The following is a 21,685-nucleotide window of genomic DNA, read 5'->3' as shown; positions in this document are numbered from 1 at the left end:
GGAAGGGAGCTCAAGGATCACGAAGCTCCAACCCCCTGCCGCATGCAGGGCCACCAACCTCCACATTTCATAGCAGCCCAGGCTGCCCAGGGCCCCATCCAACCTGGCCTTGAACACCTCCAGGGATGGACGGGGCATCCACAGCCTCTCTGGGCAGCTGTTCCAGCACCTCACCACTCTCTGAGTACAGAACTTCCCCTGACATCCAACCTCAAGCTTCCCTCCCTCAACTTCAAACCATTTCCCCTCGTCCTGCAGTTATCTGCCCTTTCCAAGAGTTGATTCCCCTCCTGTCTGTAGGCTCCCTTTAGGTACTGAAGGCTGCACTGAGGTCACCCCGCAGCCTTCTCCAGGCAATTTGAATTGATTTGCTATTGCTTGTTTCTTTGTTTTTAACAGAGGCTTCATTTCTGCAGCCAGCAGGTGAATGGAGACATCAGGCAAACTGACTTGTGCAGCTCAGAACCTGTTCTCTCTGCACACCATGAGCTCCCATCTGCTGTGGTTTTGCTTCTCAAGAAGTACATTTTCTACGTTTCGCACAATAACTGAAACGTGTGATGTAGGAGACTCAGTCACAGGGGGAAGGCAGGCTGAAAAAGAGGGAATGATTTCTAGTACGACTTCTGAGCCAGTTGTGTTACACCCTGTTCATCCTCTATGACTTCTTGTTCCTGCTTGGCAGCAGAGTGTTTTTACACTCACCTTTTGGCTCTCATGAACAACTCCAGAAGTATAAAATATTTTGGGTACTTTTTTTTTGTGGAAACACAATACAAGACAGTTGATTAATGAAAATAAGGAAGTTTGGTGTCACCTTGAGCATGCTAGTTGTGGGAGATGCTCTTGGGATATAACAGGCAACAAATCACGCTGGCTGCTTTGATAACTGATTCATGCATGTGTGTGATGGCACTGCTGGACTTCACCTACTGGGCTTTTGGAAGGCTGATGTAGGGGCTTGCTGGTGTCTTGGAGAGCTGGGTGCAGTGTGGGAGCTCCCTTGTGTGATTTGTGCTGGTGATACACTAAATTTTGGAACCCGTGTCTCATCATGGCACTGTTAATGGCAGGTTCTGCAGTTTCTTGAGTTCTTGGTATGGTGACAGTGTCTCAGTGTAAAATTGTTTCTGGTGATGAATTGCAGAATCACAGAGTGGTTGAGGTTGTTGAAGGGACCTCTGGAGGTCACCTGGTGCCACCCCTGCTCCAGCAGGGCCACCCAGAGCTGTGCCCAGCACCACGTCCAGGTGGCTTGGAAGATCTCCAAGGAGCCTCAGTCCACAGCCTGCCTGGGCAGCCTGTCCCATTGCTTGGTCACTCTGATAGCTCCCTGATGTTCAGAGGGAATCTCTTGTGTTCTGGACAGATCCTGGCTCTGTCCCCTTTGCGCTCTTCCTTCAGGTATTTATGGACATTGATGGGACCCCCCCTAACCCAGGCTGAACAGTCCCAGCTCTCTCAGCCTTTACTTACAGGAGAGATGCTCTAGTCCTTTCATCATCTTTGTGGTCCCTTGCTGGACTCTCCCCAGTCTCTCCATGTTTTTCCTGCACTTGGGAGCCCAGAACTGGGCCCAGTACCCAGGTGTGCCTCACCAGTGCTGAGCAGAGAGGAAGGATCACCTCCCTACACCCACTGGCAACAATCCTAATGAAATCCATGACACCATTCACCTTTGCCCCAAGGACCCATGATTGCCTTGTCTTTAACGTGGTTGTTCTTGCTGGTCAGATAGCCTATAGCAGGCACCCACTACAACATCACCTGCACCTGTCTTCTCTTTAATCTTAACCCATAAACTCTTCGTTAGCTCTTCATCTATCTAGCTCTGTGTGCTCCAGCTCTGCTCCCATAAAGGGCAGCTCCCCCTCCTCTTCCCACACAGTCCTTAAACAGCCTGCATCCCTCCATTGCAGCGCTGCAGTCATGCAAGCCATCTCACGGCCTTGCAGCTGCACGCACATCTCCAGCTCATCTTTTTAATTTCCTACCCTCTGTGTGTTACTATACAGCCTCCTGTCCTCTGCAGCAGGGTGTCACTCACTGCCATAGCTCACCACTTCTTCCTGGTGCTCTTGCTTTGATGAGGGTTAGCTGTACCCATTTCTTTGCTTATAGGAACATTGACTCCTCTTCAGCGTTGACCGTGGTGAATTTATTTTGGGTGTAAGCCCTTAGATTGGGCAGGGGCTTTCCTCCTGGTGCCAGAAGTCACCAGCTTCCATTCTTCTCCTGAGGCTGCACTTACCTCCACTGTGGAGGTGAGCAGTGCCTGCTTCTCTTCTGTGGTGGTGGGCTGAGGCTCTTCCAGCTGTGACCCAGGGAAAATCCTGTCCGTCTCCCTTTTGTCTCTGATGGTGCACAGCCTGCTCACTTCTCCTAAATCTTCCACTTCGTGGCACAGCTCCTTCAGGGCAGGAACCATCCTCTCTCCTGACTTCAGAGGCTGGCTCCAGGCACTCCCTGCAGCCTGGCACCTAGAGGACTGCACCTCCTATCCAACACTCTGTCCATCCTGGTAGGGATTGCTGCTGCAATAATGGTTTGGTGGGAATGAAAGAGTTGGCATTTTTCTAACCCATCCCAGCACTCCTTTGTGTGGCTTGTGTTGGAAAACCAAATACCTGCTTGTGTGTTTGTTCTGAGATTGTTCCTGTCCCCTCAATCTCAGTGCTGCCTCAGGCTGGCCGAGGAGCTGGTGGCTTTGGTGGGGGCTGGAGTGGGGAGGTTCATGTACTGCTTTCCTTCCCTCAGGCACCTCAAGGATGTGATCCTGCTGACAGCAATGGTCCAGGTTCTGAGCTGCTTCTCACTCTACGTCTGGTACTTCTGGCTCTTGGTAAGCCCTGCAGTTGTTCTTGTTTCTCCGAGTTGTCTGTCTTTCCCCATCTTCAGAATGGAGGATATCCATTTATCCATTTCATCTCAAGGTGTCCTGTTTCAGGCTGAAACTTTTTCCTGATAAAGAAAAAATTATCTCATAAAACCTTGTAAAAATAAATAAATGAATAAATACATAAATAAAAAGGCCTGATCCTTCTGGGTCAGTCTCGTGGTAAACCATGCAAAAAAATAGGTTGGCCTTGACCTTTCCCTCTGGTCCTGTGAGACAGCAACAGGAACCATGGAGCAGATGAAAGCTGCCTTTGTGCATAACAGCTATTTTCTTTGCCTTTTTGTGACTGTGACAAACAGACTGTTTCTTCTTGTTTGGATTCCTCAGTCATTCACCAGCACTGACTGAGGCTGGGAACTGCAGGACCCCATGCCACTGAGTAGAACAAACTGCAGGCTTTCATTCCCCTTAACACCAGGTGCTTTCTACTCCTGAAGCATTTCTCATGCTCCTCCAGCTAGAGCTGCTTTTACAAAAGGATGAAAAACCCAAATCTCCAGGCAATTAAAATAATGTTACACCAGAGTTGTCTGGAGTATATCCCATGTAGGTAGTTTTGGAACAGCAAAAGGTATCTTGTTTTCATCCTTACCCACAAGTTAGTTCCTCTCCAGATCTGGCAGGGGGCAGCCTTGGCTCTGGCTCCCCTGCACACCAGATGGATGGTGTTTTTTTCCTTCAGAGAAATGTGATTTTTGTTTCTGAAGAAGGGACAGGCAGAACAGCCAGGAAGTCAGAGCTTTCTGGGTAATTCAGAACTGATGCTACGATTTCCACGTATGAAATCTAAGTGCTGTGTTCCCAGAAATGTATGCAGGCTCCTGAATTCTGTGAAATCAGGCCATTTATTTTGGGTGTCCGCCACTGCCTTTGATTTCAGTGGATCTTGTGACGTCCCTGACCCAGCCCGTAGATGTTTTCCAGCTCCTTTGGTTTCCTGTGTAGGACCAGCCCACCCTCACCTGCCAAAATCACATCCAGAACGACTGACTTTGCTCCCACACGTGTTTTGCAGGCTCCGGGCCGTGCTCTCTACCTCCTGTGGGTGAACATCCTGGGGCCCTGGTTTACAGCTGAATCTTCAGCCCCCAGTCAGGAGCCAAACGAGAAGAAGCAGCGCCGCCAGGAGCGCCGCCAGATGAAGCGCTTTTAGCCCTGGCTGAGGAGATAGGTTAATGCTGTCTCATTTCCATGCTGTTATCTCATCAGGGATGCGACTGAAGCCAATCAGAAAGCATCGCAGTATCTATGTTGCCCTCTGCCACTGCTGCCATTCCAAGATGAAGGCTGCAAGAGACTTCCCTTGGTTGGTTCTTAGTGCCAGTCGAGGCCTTGCTCCTCATGATGACAAGGAGGGGGTTATGCTGGGATGTGTGTAAATACCTTTCTAAAGTAGTGCTGTATCGCATTCAAAGGTGAGGATTGCAATGCTGGAGGAAATATATTAAAGAGCAGAGTCCAATTGGCCATGCTGGCAGTGTGTCCATAGAGGGGTGCTCACGGAGGGCAGTGGTGAAAAACATCAGCATATTTGTGGAAGCCTGGGCTACGTGGAAGCCAAATCCCCAGGCTGAGTCATCTCATCCCTTCCCTAGGTTGCTCTGTGCTGTGCTGCCTGTTGCAGCACCCAGTCTGCAGGGGCTTCATCTGCCCCGTGAGTTCTGGTCGGGCCTGCAGCAGCTGGAGGAGCTACAAACTGCATGTGCAGCCCAACGTGGAGCATTTGGGATTTAGCCTGGGCTCAAATTGGCCTGTGCTACCTTTAGGGGAGCTCAGTCAGATGAAAGGTTCCAACTAGCGGAATTGAAAAGCAAATCTTTTTGTTTTGTAAAAGCTCCCCCGCAGATAGCATAGCTGAGGTGCTGTGGCTGTGGCAGAGATTCCACATTAGAAACCACACACAGCTCAAGGCAACATCTGCTGTTGCCTACTTTGATTTATTCTTGCTGTTCCTGCTCATTAGGTAGTTTTGCACACCGGTGACCCCTTCCTGCTCCTGACGCACCAGCTCAGCAGCATGCAGCTTTGCCCATGTGAGTGAGCTGTGTGCTTAGTGCCAGTGGCACCAGCCTGGCTTTTGCACTTGACGCTGTCCATAAGGTTTGGTCCACACGAAGTTTCCATTACATGGGTTTTATTACACCTTTTTTCGTAACATCAAGCCAGATCCCTACCCTGAGTCCTTTGTGCCTTGATGCCTGGCAGAACACGTATTTGGGGTGCAGTCGTGTTTACTTGTAGGTCTGCACGGTCTGCAATGACAGGGCAGGTATCTAGAAGCAGGGAGAGCAGAGGTCATTATCTGGGGGGACTGAAGTCCTTCCTGCCCCTCAGGGAGGACATGAGGAGAGCACCACTTGGAACCTTGAGGACCCTGACATGCTTTCCCCATTGCAACCAGCCCAGCCCAACCTCCTGCACTGCTGCAGGACTGGTGCAGCTCCTAGGCTCTGCCCTTGCTCCCTCCACCCCTCGTTTCCCCAAAACCACGCGGAGTAGCACAGTGTTCCCCAAAATGCACGGACCTGGGCAGGGGGGAAATCAACAACAACCACACCGACCATCTCAGCTGTGCTACCCTGCACAGCAGTACATGCACATCAGCCTCCTGGGCAGAAGCCTGAGCTGTGCCATCTTCTTCAGGCAAAAACTGGCCTGACAGCCCCAATAAATACTGAATAAATAGAGCCAGCGTCAGCTGGGTGCTGGCAGGATGCACTGAGGCACGCGGGGCGGCCGTGGGGTGCACGGTGCTGCTCACTCGGGCAGCAGCTCCTCCAGCTCCTGCTCATCCAGCTGGTTGGTGGTGACAATGTGGTCGAGCTGCTTCATGTACCGCTCCAGGTCCTGCATGAAATGGGGGATGCGAGCCTTCTCCAGGACACCAAATTCCTTCAGGCGGTTCACATCTTCGTAGGAGACCTGGTGGGAAGCAAGGGGATGGATCAGCATGTGCAAATGAAAGGGTTCTATCCCCCTGCGACCTTCTTTGCCTGCCTGGCTGGGTTTTCTACACTCACACTGGCCAAATGGGACCATGGACTGCCACGGGATGGAAATGAAGGCTTCAGGTAAGTTTTGAAAGAAAGACATGGGAGAAAAAAAACATCTGTGGAGGCAAAAATGCAGGGCAAGTATTTGGCTGAGCGAGGTCTCAGCTTTGGGTAAATAGGCAGACAGGAAAAGCTGGTGATCCCTGCACCTGAGCTTTGGGTCAGGGCAGGATGGGTACAGCAAAAGAGGAGCCAAAGACCAAACATGAAGAGCTGTGCCCCTACGTACAGGGGCTGATGAGGAGAGATGTGGAAGGAAGTGAGATGGTCTCACAGAGCTGGAGCCAAGGCTGCGTTCGTATACTGCAGGCTGACCATAAAACCTGACCATTTATGGGCAGAAGGAAGGCAAAGCAGAAAGGGCTCCTGATAGTGCTGTGTCCCTGCTGGTGCTGCATGCAGAGCTGCCTGCACATGGGCTGCCTGTACGCTGATGCTTGATGCTGCTGTCTGGACAGAAGGTGAGACAGTGTCTGATGTAGTGTCTCAGTGCCCTAGGAAAAATCCTATTTGCTCTCACCAGGACAGCACATCTGGCTGCCCAAAACCAGAAAGCCCCTTGCCAGTGTGGAGCTTGAGCTGTGACCCCAGGCTGTTACCTTTCCAAGAGCAGCCAGCAATGGGAAGTCGATTGTCTGCCGATGTCGCAGGATGCGGAGAATCCCATCCAGGTACACCTGGTCCTTACTGAAGCAGCCTGGAAAAGATAGAGGGCCTGGGAAACACCAGGAGATGACTCCAAGATAAACCTTATCTTCCCAAATGTGTTGGGGCTGGCAGGAAGGAAAAGACTCAAAGGATGAGCAGAGCCAGCACTGGGGTCCCACACCAGGGAGAAGCCTGGGCAGCAGAGAGCAGCGAGGCTCCATTCCCCAGCCCTTAGGAAAAAGGGACAGGCACTGGAGTCTCACCATTTTCAACATGCTTTGTGATTGCTTTTTTTTTAAATGCTAGAATCTAAATGCATCCTCAAAATGCTTATCTTTTTTCTCCTTTGGCTCTTTGAGAGGCTGCGCAAGGAAGGGCTAAGATCCATCAGACTGGGAGCCATGGGGCTCCCCAGGATGCCTCATCCATCCCTGCCTGATGGACAGCAGCCAGAGAGATGATGGGACAGCCGGGTGTTGAAAAATATACCACAAAGGAAAGTATAAATCTATAAGAAAGCAGAGCTGGGGATGAGGAGGATGAGAGGGCAACAGAGCCATTGCATGGAAGGACTGTCTGGCTGGTGATGGCAAAGCCACCCAGCACCAGAACGCATCCACTGAAATACAGAAATCCCTCCAAAACATTGAAGGCTTTGTACCTGGCTGTGAGGTGTCAGTCTGGCCCCGCTTGGCCCGCACGCAGTACTCCCACCGGATGCCAGCATCCTGGACGTACTGCTCCAGGTCCTGGAAGAGCGCGGAGAAGGAGAGGCGGCTGGCCCTCTCAATGGTGTAGTAGAGCAAGGCTGCACGCCAGAGGAAGGGCTGCTTGCGGAAGAGGACACTGTGCAGGCTGGCCAAACCTTCCTCTGTGGGGTTGGCAGGCTTCAGGCTGTACTGCTTGCGGCCCTCCGAGCTGTGCCAGGGCTGGCGGGTGTTGTTCACCCCACGGATGTAGTGGGTGCCTGAGGAGACAACAGCAAGCACTGTCAGCTGAAGACAACTTGATGAGCCTGAAAAATCTCAACCCTACTGCGTCCATCCTGCCTGCTATCCCCACGTCTCCATGACGACGGCCACTGAGGATGCTCAGCATCCTCCCTGCTCTGCCCACGGTCCCCCCATTGCCCCACTGACCTATCTCATGGCGCAGCATGCCCTCCAGCCAGAACTGCCGGGCTCCAGACAGGTTGATGGCCAGCGTCGGCCGGCTGTCCTCCACCATCATCACAGCCTGCGACAGGAGATCATCGGTGAGCTGCACCACTACCTGCAGAGGAGAGAGGAGGAGGCAAGCAGCCAATTAGCGATCTTTCACCGGCTCAGGACCAGCAGATGGTTCTTTGGGCAACTCTTCAAAATGTCTAAGGGAAACACGCTACAACTATTCCAATCCAGAGAGGAAATATGTCAAAACTAGAGATACCAGGAGGCTTCCTTGAACTGATGAGGAAATGATGACCTGCCTGCTCTAGGTGGGTGCTTGAGTAGAGGGTTGGACCCGATGGCCTCCAAGATACCTCTCAACCTCGAGCATCCTGTTTTTCAGAGATTCTGTGAAATGCTTGCCCTAACACATTTGGTAATATTCCTGCACCCTGGGAAAGCCAAACCACATCCACTCTGTGGGCTTGCAGAGGGAACACACGTGGTGATGGTCACACGGCTCAGCGGGCACTGCCCCTGAGATGTAGCAGGATGGGCCTGGAGCCCAACACGAAGTACCTCCTTTCAGCTAATCGCAACCACAAAATCTGAGCAGGCTGTGGGGAAGCTGGCTGCCCTGCACAGCCCATCCCCAGCTTCTCTCCAGCTGCAGACGGCTCCCAGTGTGCTGCAGGACCAAGGCAGATGGATAACCTCCCTAAAACCCAAACCTGGGAAGGTGCTGTGCACACAGCTGAGGGCAGAGCGCAGCAGATTTGCACAAGCAGCATCAGTGTGCCACCACATGTTCCTACTTCTGTAGCTGAAGCCTACACTTTAGGAAATGCGACACTATAGGAAATGAAGCACAAAGATAACAATCACTTTGTTCCAACAGAGCCTTCTCACCCATTCCTTGAGCACCGCATGCACAGCAATGGGAATGTTTCTCATGGGCTTTATCTGCTTTGCAATGTGTCCTACTTCTAGAGCACCTGCCAAAAATATCTCACAAGGGAACCTAGCTCCATTTTCACATCTTCATCTCCTTTTTATTATTGCTTTTAACTCTTCAAGAAAAGAGCAACAACAACAGATCCATCCAACACACTTGCAGCAAGAGCTGCCAGCCGCACACATACAGCCACGCTTCCCACCTGGACATTTGTCTGCTGTGATTAACAGCACAACTGGTGAACGCCTTTACGTAGAAAAAATAGCTCACATCAGCATGATTGCTCTCTAACCCATCCTGGAGGTGGATCTTGTGCCTCTCCTGTGACATGAAGAACCAAACTCCATATAGCCAAGCACACAGGAGGTGTTTGCATTGGCACATACCTCAAAAATCCCTCTGCCACGTATGTGTGAACTCTAAAAACCATCTGTTTCATAGCTGTCCAGGTTGAAAAACAGAAACCTGACAACGTTGTAATCCTGAGCAAGACATCGCCTTTAAATTTCTCAGGTTTCACTGCAAAATTGCTAGCACAGCCCAAACTGAAGCACAGATTTACTGCTACGTTATAGCTTTTGTCTCTTTTTCTTTTAAAAAAGGAGAGGAGACTCAATCAGTTGGTTTTAAACCCAGATTTATTATTGTACAAAGCTGTTCACTAAAGCCAGAAGCGCAATGTAACAGAGCAACACCGACTACTGGGCAAATTAACAGCATAAAAAGACTTACATGGCAATGGTTTAACTGGATCACATATCTGAAAGACACAGAGAAAAGATTTGCTGCTTTACTTTTAATGTGCACATCCCTTCAACTTTACTTCTGTTCCAGAAAGCAATTCAAAATAAATAAAAGTTGTCCTTCCACTGCCCCTCCCCACATCCAGCCAGCACTCAGAGGTCACTGCTCCAACCTCAGCCTAAGGCACAAGTCCTGACCCGGGACCCCAATGAGCTCAGTCCTGCAGATTTTAGGAGAGGTGGCTGAAAACTGGAGACATTTTCACATAAGCAGAAAGGAGGAGGCACATAGGAGCCAAACTCTGGTATTATTTTAACTAATTCCTATCCATTATATCAACTCGGTGTGACGTGAACACAACAAGCATTGCAATCCCAAATGAAAACAGCTGAGGCTGAAATCCTGGAACCTGGGAGGGGAAGGGAAGACAAGAGAGAACTTAAAGACAAAAATGCATTTCATTGTCATAGTACTCCTTCTGCTCCTTCGAAGCCATTGCTGTGTTCTTCAGCACAGAACTAGTGCCTGAACTCCTGTGACAGTCCTCTGCTGTTTGACCTAGAGCTGCTCCAGGGAACACAGGACTTGATGTGCTGTGTCAGCTTGTGGGGCTCAACTTCAAGGACACCATCTAACACACAGTGCTTGGCTGGCTGGGACATCTTGCTGCCTTGTCACTCTTAGTTGTCCCTACAGGAAAAAAGAAAAACAAACCACAAGGAGGTTGGAATTTAGGATATGAGATACAGGGTAGTTGCAGAAAAGATAACCTCTTCCCTAGCATAAACGTTCTCACTTATACCTGCTTTCCATCAGCCTGTCTAAAAAGTAAATAATCAGAAAAATAGACTGCCCAATTGTCCATGCTATGGCAAATTCCTCAAGGACAATGACTTGTATTCAGTGGTTTTCTATGTCCCCTCTAATGTCTGTTCCACTGGGAACTGCCTCATTGGGGTTATCCCAGCTGGCAGCTTTTGGGAGGGTGTTGCTCACTTGGCATCCCCTGAACAGCTCAAGTTTCAGTATTTGAAAAGCCAACTGTGAAAACAACACTGTAAGTGCACCCACGCAAGTGAGAGAGAGATTGCATAAACCCAAGAGTTTAACTACACAAATCAAATTACTGAGGTCAGTGCTCCACGTAGACCAACTCTGCTGTTCTGATGACATCCAGCTCTCCCCTCCTGCCTGTACCTTCATTCCCACCACCAAAGAAAACTAGCCAGCCTTATGATAACCTGATCTGTCTGTGGCTCCTTCCTCTGCTGTAAGGGGAATGCCTTGCAGAAGAAAGCAACTCTTTCATCTGCAGCACAGGTTGCTCCTTATTTGATAGGAATGGATCTGCTGGAAGTTCAGACATTTTTCTCCCACTGCTGACCACAGGAGTGACACAGGGCCTATGGATTTTCTCCTCTTGTATTTCACCCAAAGGCAAAAAGCATCCCTCAGACCAGCTGCAGATCAAATTGCTTCTTCATACAGCCCTGGTTTCTAAACCTACGTTCATTCTGATGCGCTCTAACAGTGGGAAGAAAGCATTCTGAACACCAGGGTTCTGCTCAGTGGTGAAGAAGTAGCCAAAGAAGTGAGTATTCCCTGCTATATGGGAACTGCTGAATCACAGCCTGAACCTCTGATTGGCCACCTGAGGCAAGCAGTGAGTCAACCACAGGAGCACAGGTGAAGGCAATTCACCTGTGCTACCAGAAGGGGTGGAGCCTGGCTGCACCTCTCCTAGACCCATTTAAGAGCTGACTGCCACTGAGGAAGGATCCCCTCCTGGAGACCACTCCTTGTGGAGGATATTGTGAGCCTACAACATTGGTAAGCATTTTCCACTTATCTTTCTATTGTGATAATCTTACTTAGCCTAAAACTCTGCAAGCCAATTGATTTTACATCTCTGTATATCTATTGATTGTATACCCTGCTCAAGCAGGACTTTGCTGGATGGGGGTGGCACCCCCAGGGATGCCTAACAAGGCCTTGCCCCTGCTGCTAGGGTCAATCTTGGCCAGGGAGGTCCCTTTTTGCACAAAGTCCCTCTTCGAGAGACTCACAAAAAGAGGTGCCTCAGCTTTAATGAGCTGTAAAAAACACCTGTGACAGCACTCTGTTTAAAAGGTTGAAAGCTGAATCACTTTCTCTGGATTTATCTAATCATTGCTGGCTTGGTAACCCTATCAGATCACTGTACAAGGAGTTCTGGGGAAATCCTTCATGTGTAGGCACAAGGTAACCATCAGGCATAGAAGGCACTTATTTTTTCCTCTCTTGTGGTAAGGAAAAGGTAAAGACAACACTGAACCCAACTACATGAAATGGAATCTCTTTTTGTTTCTATACAAGAGGTAGACAACATCAAGTGAAGTGATTGGGAAGTAGATTCAGGACAAAGAGGCATCAGTGAGCTGTGCAACCTGTTGTGGGAGGTTTACAATGGCTCAAATCTGTTAGACAAATGAGTGGATTCTGCACACAGGAACACTTTCTCTGGAGTAGAAGACACTACTCTGCAGAGGCAGAAGGCCATGTGACACTGAGAGGGGAAAAAGGTGAAGGTCTTCTGAGCAGGTTGGACAGGAAATGTGTTTGTTTGACAGTGCAGTAATGGTGTTGTTTTGTCTCATCAGACAGAAGCTCCAAGAACTGCTCCACGCAAAGACAACCCTCTGGGTGCAATTCTGCATACCTCCAGGGAAGACTGCATCTTGACTGCTCGTGTTGCGCTGCCCACAGCACGTTTCTGGATTCAGCAGCTGGCACTGAAACCTGATGCTTCCACTGGAAAGCACAGATCCTTGCAAGGTCAGTGCAATTCTTATCACCGTTGTTTCACAGAGTGCTGAGCTCAGCTTCAGCATCTTCAGAACCCTGTGCACTTTCTGAGACCCAGTTCCAAAGCAGAACAACGTATTGTAGAACCCAAGGGAGAAGAAAAGAGATTGTTCTAAGGCTGGCCTTTTGCTGAGTAATCAAGTAAACTCTGCACAGCAATTGCAGCCTGACAGACAGCATCAATTGCCTTATTTCAGGACTCCCCAGTTTTGCCCAGATACAGATGCTGTGAGAGCAGAGGACTAAAACTGTAACTAAAGCCTTATTCCTGGAGCAGCAAGGCCAGCTCTCCAGATCTACAGCTTCTCTTGTCATCAGTACTCACAGGTTGGGCCCAAATTTTAAGCACAAACTCCAGCACATCCTTGTGGTCCATTAAGCAGTCTGTCCAATTTGCGGGTGAAATGACAGAGAAAAGAGCTCCCTAAGAACTGCAGGAAGAAGCAGAGCATGCTGGTGGGGCCAAAGCCTTGCAGCAGCACTGACAGCGGTGTGTGCATCTGCTCTGTATGGGCAGGGTGTGGTGGGGTGGGCCGGGCCAGCACTACTGCCAGAACCTGAGGACACACTAGCCAGCATTATTTAAGAACATTTCACAATGCCTGGATTACTACACAGTACTTACCAATGGTCAGAGGTTTCTTTAGTGCAAACTGAGCAGCTGGGAAATCCATGAATAATGGAAAGCAGGCATCTGAGCTCCAGCAGCATCACCTCAGCCCTGAGCCAAAACAGAACAAGAAAAGACTCAGAACCTGCAGCTTGGATTACAACAAAGAAACTCTTGAATATGCAAAGTTCACTGCAGTGCAAATACTTACCCATAAACACGCTCCCTGGGGTGCTGGAAACTGGCATCCTGCCTTCATCACAGCTCAGACCATCCCTCCACATCACAAGTGCCAGGGATGGGGGCACAAAAGGAGCACTCTGCACTGACATCTCCTTGGCAGCCAGTGGCACCAGCCCTGCCCATTTGCAGGCAGTTCAGATTGCTGATGCACTGAAGTGACTTTCCTTTCCTACCACACTCCCAAATAACCATCTTCTTGGCAAGTTTTGGAAAGACTCATCTAGATGCTGCACAAGTATTTGTCCTGGGACTTCACTTGGGTCAGGCAACTCTGTTTTTGTATTCCCTAAGGTGCTGTTTACTTGTTGATTAGCTGGAAAGAAGCAGCACAAGTTTTGATTTTGTGTTTCTGGTTGCTGCAGGGGTTGTAGCTGAAGGTCTGCAGTCACCTTGCAGCTCAGCCAGGCAGGGAAAGCAGCAGCCATGCTTGTACACCCCCAGCCCCTTGCAAACATTTCTGCCACATCAGAGACAAACTTTTGACTACATTTTCCTCAGCTGCAGACCAATAGCCCACACTGCAACCCCAGCCCACAAATAAGCAACACCATGAGGTTTCTGGGCTGCTCCCAGTGTCTAGAAGTCTGTAGCATAGGTCAAACAGGCGTGGGAGCTGTCTGGAGTTGCAGCAGTGTGGCACAGCCCAGCTCTCTGCTCTTCCAGGATTGATGGAGAAACTACTGCAGGGCTGAGAACTGTGTCAGGAAAATCCATGCTGATCCCTCTGGATCACGGTGCCTCCTGCACCCTGTCAAAGCAACACTGCAGCAAAGGTGATGGGAGAACCAGAGGGTGCTGGCAGCGACGCAGTGCCTGGCAGCTCAGAAACCTGTGGGGCCCTGTGAGATAGAGCTTCTTTTTGTAAGAAACCCATCGTGATTAGTGAGCACACAAAAGCAGCAACAGAAAAGCAAACAGCAGTGAGGAACAGACAGGGTACAGCAGAGAGAAGACAGCAAACAGATAAACAGGCGGGGAGGGGGGGAGGTGGCTCTGTGAAGCTGCTCTGTTCCTCAGCAGGGTGCAGAAATGGCAGCAAGCAAAATTCCAGTACCAGAAGCAAAGTTTGACAACGTTTGCTATACAAAGCACAGGTGAAACATTTCCCTTTTTCCTTCCCCAAAGAAACTCAACGCAGCCTGTAGTGGCTGATTCATAAACTGATGCTCGAATGGTTTTAGAAGCACTTATCAAAAGTTTCAAAAAAAAAACACACAAGCCACGTACCTTGCACTCCAATGTACAAACATAATAATTGAACCCTTAGATCCCTTGAACAAAGGAAAAATCATACAGGGCTAGACTAACAGCTAAGAAAATAAATCTTTCTGCCCAAATAGAGCTCAATATGTTTTAGATTAACAAAGAAGAATACAACAGCTGAATTCAATCAATTAATCAAATTAAGAGACAGAACACAATTGGTCCAGAAATACTCCTCACCACTTGGATCTGGGGCCATGGAAGTGTTTGGCAGACAACTGCAGGCAGGAATAGGAGCAAACTCCTTATACAAAGCCATGGGGCATCCCTCTTCCCTGTGAACATCCAGCTGCCAGGAATCATTCTTGTAACACAGATAAATCCTCAGACTCCTCACCCTGCTTTATAATCCCAGTGAGCTCTGTTGTGCAGAAGGAGAGCAGCTTTCCAACCAAGCAGCTGTGACAGTGGCATCAGCAGTACAACGCAGCAGGCAGAGACCACAGATATGTTTTGTTTCCACTTTTTCACCGTGACTTTGAGATGAGAGAGAAAGGCGGAGTGCTCCCGACAGGCAGGAACCAAGAGGTGAACAACAAGGAAGGAAGGAATGTATTTATACTGCTTATTTGAATCTTCCAGATTTTTGGCTCAGTTCCTTGCAATTCCACTGTTACAGAGCAGCAGGAGTTCTGAGCTGTCTGGAAAGGAGGGTTATTTGGTTAAATTCAGGAAGCCAGCTGAAAATCCCTCCTGCTTCACCAGACCCAGGCTTGCACCCAACGGGCACCTCCAGAAAGCAGCTCAGGACGTGCAGCAACAAGTGGTAAGAGATGCTACGAGCCTTCCACCCTCCATCCCACACAGCTGATTTACCACTAGTAACATCTTAACAAGATATTTTCTAGTCTTAAAAGAGTTTGAAAGCACCATAACCCAGCATGTGCCAAAGAAAAGCCGGAAATCTCTCCCCCAGCTCTGCCTCTGAACACATGAATGAACCCAGCTGCTACAGATTTCTGCCATACCACTGCTAGCAGAAATAGGTTATTCATCCCAATGGTAATTGATACCTCCTGGACACAGCAAAATAGCCTCAGCCCTGCTTGCCTGTCCACGTAGACAAGCAGTAGCTCTTCTCCTTAAGCTCAGCTCCCTTAGCTTAGAAGGGAGATATTTCTGGAATGAGAAATGCAGGCAAATCGGTGGAGCACTAGCACCTGCTTCCTAACTTCAGGACTGCAAGCCAGGAGCCGTGCCAGAGATAGAAGGAAGCCACAGTTCAGAGCAGAAAAGCAGAGCAATTTACTGCAAGGCAAAAGAGAAAGGCAGACCTTCTTCTTCCCTTCGTCCTTTTCTGCTCCAAGCCCTGCTATTCTGTACAAGCCAGCTTCAGGAACAGGCAGGGCAGCTGCTGGTGCAGCCCTCTCTGCTGCTCCACTCTTTGCATGTGGCTCTGTGCAAAGAGGTGCTGCTCTGCTCTCAGCTTTCCAAAACCTGCACAGAACACACTGGCCTTGAGTGTGCATCAGGCAACGGCCAGGTCAAAAAGAAATCCTATAGCTGCACCATGTTTGCCCAACCCATATCCAGACTCTTACTCTGCGCTGGCCTCTTCTGGGAGCCACAAATGGCCTGAAGAAGCTGCTCAGAATGAGCTCAGTGTCTGTAAAAGCAACACAGCAATGCAGAAGATTGCTGAATTCCTTTGTGAAATACTTTTGCAAACAAAATTGCCACCAAGTTTGTTTACAGAATCCTCAATTACAAACTCAGGTCTCAGCTACTGCTTTAACTCCTGTCCTGAGACATGAATCTCTCAAGCTTCTTTCCCCCAGCAAGTATGTTTCTTCTTTGTATCCAAAACACTTCTTAATTCAACTCTTATCAGAACTGATGCTTTGCTGAACAAGAGCAAAGAAGAAAAATATTTTGCACATTTATTTCATGAAAGATTAAAAAAAAACACAAGGACAATGATTACCTCCCCTGTGCAGCCTTCCTTCTGCATGTACTTTCGGATAACAGACCAGATCTGGCACTTGCTCAGCAGTCTCCCACCAGTGGCAACTTCGAAGCTCTCATAGGTCCCATACTTCTCCAGGACAGCGTGAATGATCCTAATGGCCTGTAGCACATGTAGAAATGAAGTGTCAGTCAGAATACCTTCTCCGCTCTCAAGTGCCATCTTCTACAGTACCAAAACCCCCAGGTGTAACAGAACCCAGCTGAGGAAATCCCTGATAAAGAGTTCAAGAAACTATTTAGCATCAAGTGCTTGTGAGATGTTTCTGTGGGGGAGAAATGGAACGTCTTGTTGGCAGCTGAGTACCAGCATAGATCAATACATAACACAGTCAGCATGGCCCGTGGCACACACTGTCTTCATCTTATTGTCCCTCTAATCCTCACGAGTGTTCATTTGCAGAACTGGGCAAACCAGAAGTGAAACAGCCTCACTGTACGTAGCACGCTGCCTCTAGATGCTAAAGCCATGATTGTTTTCATTTTTTCTGCTTCCACTTCTTCTTTCAAACTCCAGTGTTTGCAAATCTTATCAACTTGCTTATTAGTTTCTTATTGCAACACTGGATTGGTTTCAGGAACTCACAGCCCAGAAGGCACTTGATACAGCACAGCTCCTGGCACAGGACATCTGCTGGCCTGGCACGAAAGTAGCAAGTATGAAAACAGAACGGGTTCACGACTGGTCACTCTGGAGCTACAGAAGAGATCTTTGTTGTGCTCTGATAGCTCAGGACAAGAGAATTAGTATGAATCAGCTGCAGAGAATTTTAAAAAGAAGTGAGGAAGTTGTTAAAACCACCGTGTGGCTCAAGATGTTTGTTCTTCACTGGCCACCACATCTGCTTTGGAGAATTTCTATAGAAATAATGATTTCAACAGAGTACTCAGGACACAAAAGAGTCAGGAGTGCAGACGTGCTCCCTCTGAGCGCATGAGCATGCCCTGCAGTAAAGCTCCCACAGAGAGCATCTCCTCGGGCAGCAGTGCTGCTTCTTCCAGGCTCTCAGCACAACCACGCTACTGCAATAACAACACGTGAATAAAAGCAGCACGTGCTATTTTAGTAATGTTACCCTCTATACGAGCACTTATTAGCATTTTCTTTCCCTAAAGTCAGTATGCACCGAAGTCATTTGCAAGCAATGACCCTTTCTAGTCTGTTTATTAATACACATTCCAATCTGGGTGACTGCAACCACTCCTTTGCAGTTGTTTTGGAGTCTTTCAGCAGCTTTACTGCATCTGTAAACCTGCCTGCAAGACGCCTGCTCACCTGCTGCTGCAGGACAAAATGCTACTGCTGAGCTGTGTGCATTTTACCTGTTCCTCCCGAGTTCTGTCGTCCTCTTTGTCATCCAACTGATGTTGTTTCAGCAAGTTCAATCCCTGAGGGGACCCCTGCCTACTGCAAGAGGGACAACATACGCTGAACTCAGGTATTTCACAGTCTGGAAAAGATTGTGGTGCCAGAGTTCAGCACACCTGGGCTGACTGCACACACAAGCCAGGCTATGAACCACCAGACACGGCTTCAGCAGGGAACTAAAAGCACATAGTTACACAGTTAACAACAGGCCGGCTGGCACTCATGCTCTCTGGCAGTGTACTTGCTAAAACTCTTACTCCAAGTGTCAGGACTTGCCTCTTTACTGCATTAGTTCCACATCACCAGCTTGCACTGAACCTCACGCCACGCACAAACAAGAGGCCAAGTTCACACCGAGTGTAGGAGCTGATTTTGTGGATCAGACTTGGTCTGTATTATCTGAGGCCCCCTCCATATGCACACCTGTCAGGGAGCACTGGAGGCTGCAAGGAAGCCCTCTGAGCCCAGGAGCAGATTGCCCTTTCTCCTGTCACAGTAAAACCTTGCTAACTGCTGAAGCTACCAGCTGGAGCCCTGCAGAGGTTACATTCCTTCATCCTCCCTACTGAAGCTTTCTTGCTGCTAACATCTGACAGCTGCTCTCCCCCTGGGGAGGTTTGCTCTCCTTTTGCCTCTCGCAGGAGCTAATGACCAGCATCACCTCAGCACGTGCTCTTGCAGCAGCTCAGTCCTGCAACAGCCACAGGACAGGCACTGAACTGAGCTGGGAGAGCCACCAAGGCCCCTCCTGCTGGCTTGCAGAAGAAAAGGACCATTCCTTCTTATCACCTTTGTTTACCCACTGTGAAACTTTGTCCCCCACTCCTTAAGATGGCAAGCAGCAGGCAAAGAGGAACTGAGTACAGATGGTGCACAAAGCTGACAAAATAGGCATGTACTGCAGCAACTCTCAGACAAGTCACAGACAGCAACATTCCTAAGATAGCACATTTGCTCTATGAGAAGCTGCTGAGCTCACGTCAGCCCTTCCTGCCCGGTCAGTGGCCTGGCTGGGCTGGGAGCAGGAGGCTGTCACCAGCTCAGCCACAGGCCACGTGTCAAGGGACAACAAACACTCAAGCTGTGCTCCAAGCCCTGTGTTGATGCTGTTCTTATGCTTCCAAGGAACTGGGCTGCCAACAGTCTGCTTGATCTCTAATAGCGTAGAGGGGCTAGAAGGAGCCTTCTGATTTTTCTGTTTCTATAAGAAAAGGAAACAAAACAAACTAACAAACTCCAAACACCTCTAAAAACAAAACCAAAAGCAAAGAAAAACAAAGAGCCCTCCAAAAAAACATCAAAATCCCCAAAACAACCCAGCAAACAAAAACAGCCCCCAACTAAAATAACAAACCAAGAATCCAAAACCAAACCAAGATAACTTACAACCCCAACAACAACAACAAAAAAACAACAACAAACCACCAGAAGACAAACCCCCAAATACTCCACAACGCAGAACAGTTGATTCAACAGAACTGAAGGGGACATCAATCTCAAAACACAAAAAATAAGGACAGGGAACTGGTTTGCCTGCTCTTGCACCAAGATGTTAAATGAGTACAAGGTGCTGAGTGCAGGCTGCCAGCAAAGGACTGCTGCCACCACCGCTGCCAGGTTCCTGTCCATTTTCCCTTCACCTGAGCACTCACCTCCACATGAAGTACCTTCCACAGCTCTCACTCCTGACTGCTACATGCTGTGCTTCACTGAGAAGGCAGAAGAACCTCTGTTCTCCCAAGATGCATTACAAAGACAGAGAACTTGCAAAGATAGGTAGAAATATTTAATACTAATATCTCTTGCAGTGGGTGTGAGAACAAGATGAGAACACTCATGCTGTTTATGAACAGGTAATTTCATTCCAAGTAATGCACAGAGACAATTTCAATTATTCCCATTTGAGAACACCGTAAGCCAGCTGTACCAGAAGAGAAGTGGAGAAGTAGCTCTGGGCAATTCAATTTACTGCATTAGTCAGAGACTCAAACACACTAAAACATAGGAAGGTGTGAAAGAAAAGCCACACCGAGGTCATTAGAGGAATCCAACCATCTCCCCTGAAACAGCATTGCTGGCACCAGTTTAACTGGGGCAGAGGTGTAGCGCTGGAAATGCCTAGATGCCTGGAAAGTTGTTTACAGAGACCGAACAATGTGGGTAACAGTCCTCTAGAGAAGTAGGAAGCAAGAGGTGACGTGGCTGCTGTGTGCAGGCAGAGCATCAAGGAGCCCACTCTTTTTGCCTCCTGCTCTGATGACCCAGTGCTCTCCGTTTGCTGCCATTCGTTTGTGATTGCTACCTGTGGCAGAGAACAGCCAGGAATATTTCAGTAGCTTATAAAGCAACTGAAGTGATAATGAAAAAGACACAGACTGCTGTAAGAAGAGCCTACAACCTAGCTGCCATCCACAGTGCTTGCTGATAATTATGGGTTAAGGGTGCTGCCATGCAGGACAACCTTTACACCTTCCAGAAAACAAACCAGGCTCAGCCAGCAGGATGCAGGCTGAGGGCTGCTTTGCATGAAACCAGCCAGATGTTTCAGTTCTTGGTCTGTCAGTTCTAAAGCAACAGTGCAAAGGTTCCCTGCCAGCTCCCGACCACGGCTGCAGGTCTGTAGGCAGTATGAGGCATGGAGTATGATCCAGCCCCAGGAGTCACTCTCTTATCAGCTACAGAAGGTGTATGTTGAACATGTAATTAAAGGACAGCTAAGACAAGCAAAACAAAACAAAACAAAGCAACAAACAACCCAGAAGATGATAAGCAAGGTCACACAGCAGCAGCCAGGACAAGGAGCAGGCGAGAGGGGTGCCTGTATGCACGGCATGTGCTGCAGCTTCAGCCTGGCCGGCCTTAGTGGTGGCTGCTGATCTCAGAGCCAAAATAATGAATCATGGATCAAACTTCATCATAGACCAGTTGAGTGAGAAGAGACATTAAAGCCCACTCAGTCCCAACTCCTACCACAGGGGTGACAATTCCCACACATCAGGCTTCCTAGGGCTCCATCCAGCCTGGCCCTGAACACCTTCATGGATGGGGCATCCACAGTCTCTATAGGCAGCCTGTGCCAAGGCCCGAGTAAACAAGTTCTTCCTAACATCTAATTAAATCTCTTTTACTTTACAGCTGTAACCCCTTGTAATATCACTACACTCCATAATAGTGAGCCCTTCCCCTGCGTTCCTGTAGGCCTTTATGTTGGCAAAGACCTCTAAGATCACCCAATCGACAGCCACGTCCCCCACTGCCACATTAACATGCTTCCTGAACCCCCCCCGGGCAGCCTGCTCCAAAGCCTCACTGCCTGTTTGGAGAAAAAGGTTCTCCCAGCACCCAACCTGAACCTCCCCTGGTGCAGTGTGAGGCCATCACTCTCACTCTACTGCTGTCACCCAGGAGCAGAGGCTGAACCCCTCCCCACGTTCTCCTGCCAGGGCTGCAGCTCCCCCCCCGCCCCACCCCATTCCCTCAGCCGCTCCCATCGGACTGCGCTCAGATCCCTCAGAGTTTAACTCCCTTTAACTCCGCTCCCTTTTCTGGACACGCTCCAGAGTTCCTGTCCGGGTCTGTCCCGCATTGAGACGCGGCCCCATACAAAGGGCCGATCCCCTCCGCTCCCGCAGGCTGCACCGCTGCTGACACAAACCGCGATTCCTCCGTGCCCAGCCGAGCTGCCGACACCGCACAGCGGAGCCGCTCCGCGCCCCGAGCATCCTGCCGTCCTCCTCCGGCCGCCCTCACCTGCGCCACGAAGCGATCGGAGGCGTCGCGATATTTCTCCAGCACGGCCTCGGGCACGGGCTCGGCGTATTCGAACTGCGGATCGTAGGCGAAGCGCTCCCTGAAGAACCGCTCCCGCTCGGTCTCCACGTTGCGCGGCCGCAGCGCTACGAGCAGACACGGGCTGCGCCTCCCGGCCCCGCCGCCCTCCTCGC

General features: G+C 49.5%; 2 protein-coding genes and 1 long non-coding RNA gene across 4 annotated transcripts; 1 reads left to right on the top strand and 2 right to left on the bottom strand.

The window, feature by feature from the left end:
- Positions 1-1,495: 1,495 nt before the first annotated feature.
- Positions 1,496-4,366, top strand: TMEM208 (transmembrane protein 208). Its single transcript, XM_019619657.2, has 2 exons — positions 1,496-2,842; positions 3,915-4,366. Exons 1-2 carry the CDS (start codon positions 2,735-2,737, stop codon positions 4,050-4,052), a joined length of 246 nt encoding a protein of 81 aa, XP_019475202.1. The 5' UTR covers positions 1,496-2,734; the 3' UTR covers positions 4,053-4,366.
- A 650-nt stretch (positions 4,367-5,016) lies between these two features.
- Positions 5,017-21,683, bottom strand: KIAA0895L (KIAA0895 like; the record flags this gene model as incomplete). Its single annotated transcript, XM_010718031.2, has 7 exons — positions 5,017-5,172; positions 5,661-5,821; positions 6,552-6,649; positions 7,262-7,567; positions 7,740-7,872; positions 16,332-16,475; positions 21,492-21,683. Coding segments are annotated over 7 exons (1,137 nt in total), but the record flags the coding sequence as incomplete, so codon positions are not given.
- Positions 9,324-14,737, bottom strand: LOC109369698. Of its 2 annotated transcripts, XR_002119115.2 has the most exons (3): positions 13,113-14,737; positions 12,917-13,012; positions 9,324-10,137 (listed from the first exon to the last, which is right to left on the bottom strand). It is a non-coding gene; the product is annotated as an uncharacterized LOC109369698 (long non-coding RNA). The 2 variants fall into 2 exon arrangements; XR_004161198.1 differs by having other exon boundaries at positions 12,917-14,737.
- Positions 21,684-21,685: the final 2 nt, after the last annotated feature.

The sequence above is a fragment of the Meleagris gallopavo genome, chromosome 13 (genome assembly GCF_000146605.3).
Source record: "Meleagris gallopavo isolate NT-WF06-2002-E0010 breed Aviagen turkey brand Nicholas breeding stock chromosome 13, Turkey_5.1, whole genome shotgun sequence".
NCBI classification, from domain to species: domain Eukaryota; kingdom Metazoa; phylum Chordata; class Aves; order Galliformes; family Phasianidae; genus Meleagris; species Meleagris gallopavo.
This window is presented reverse-complemented; position numbering and strand designations above follow the sequence as displayed.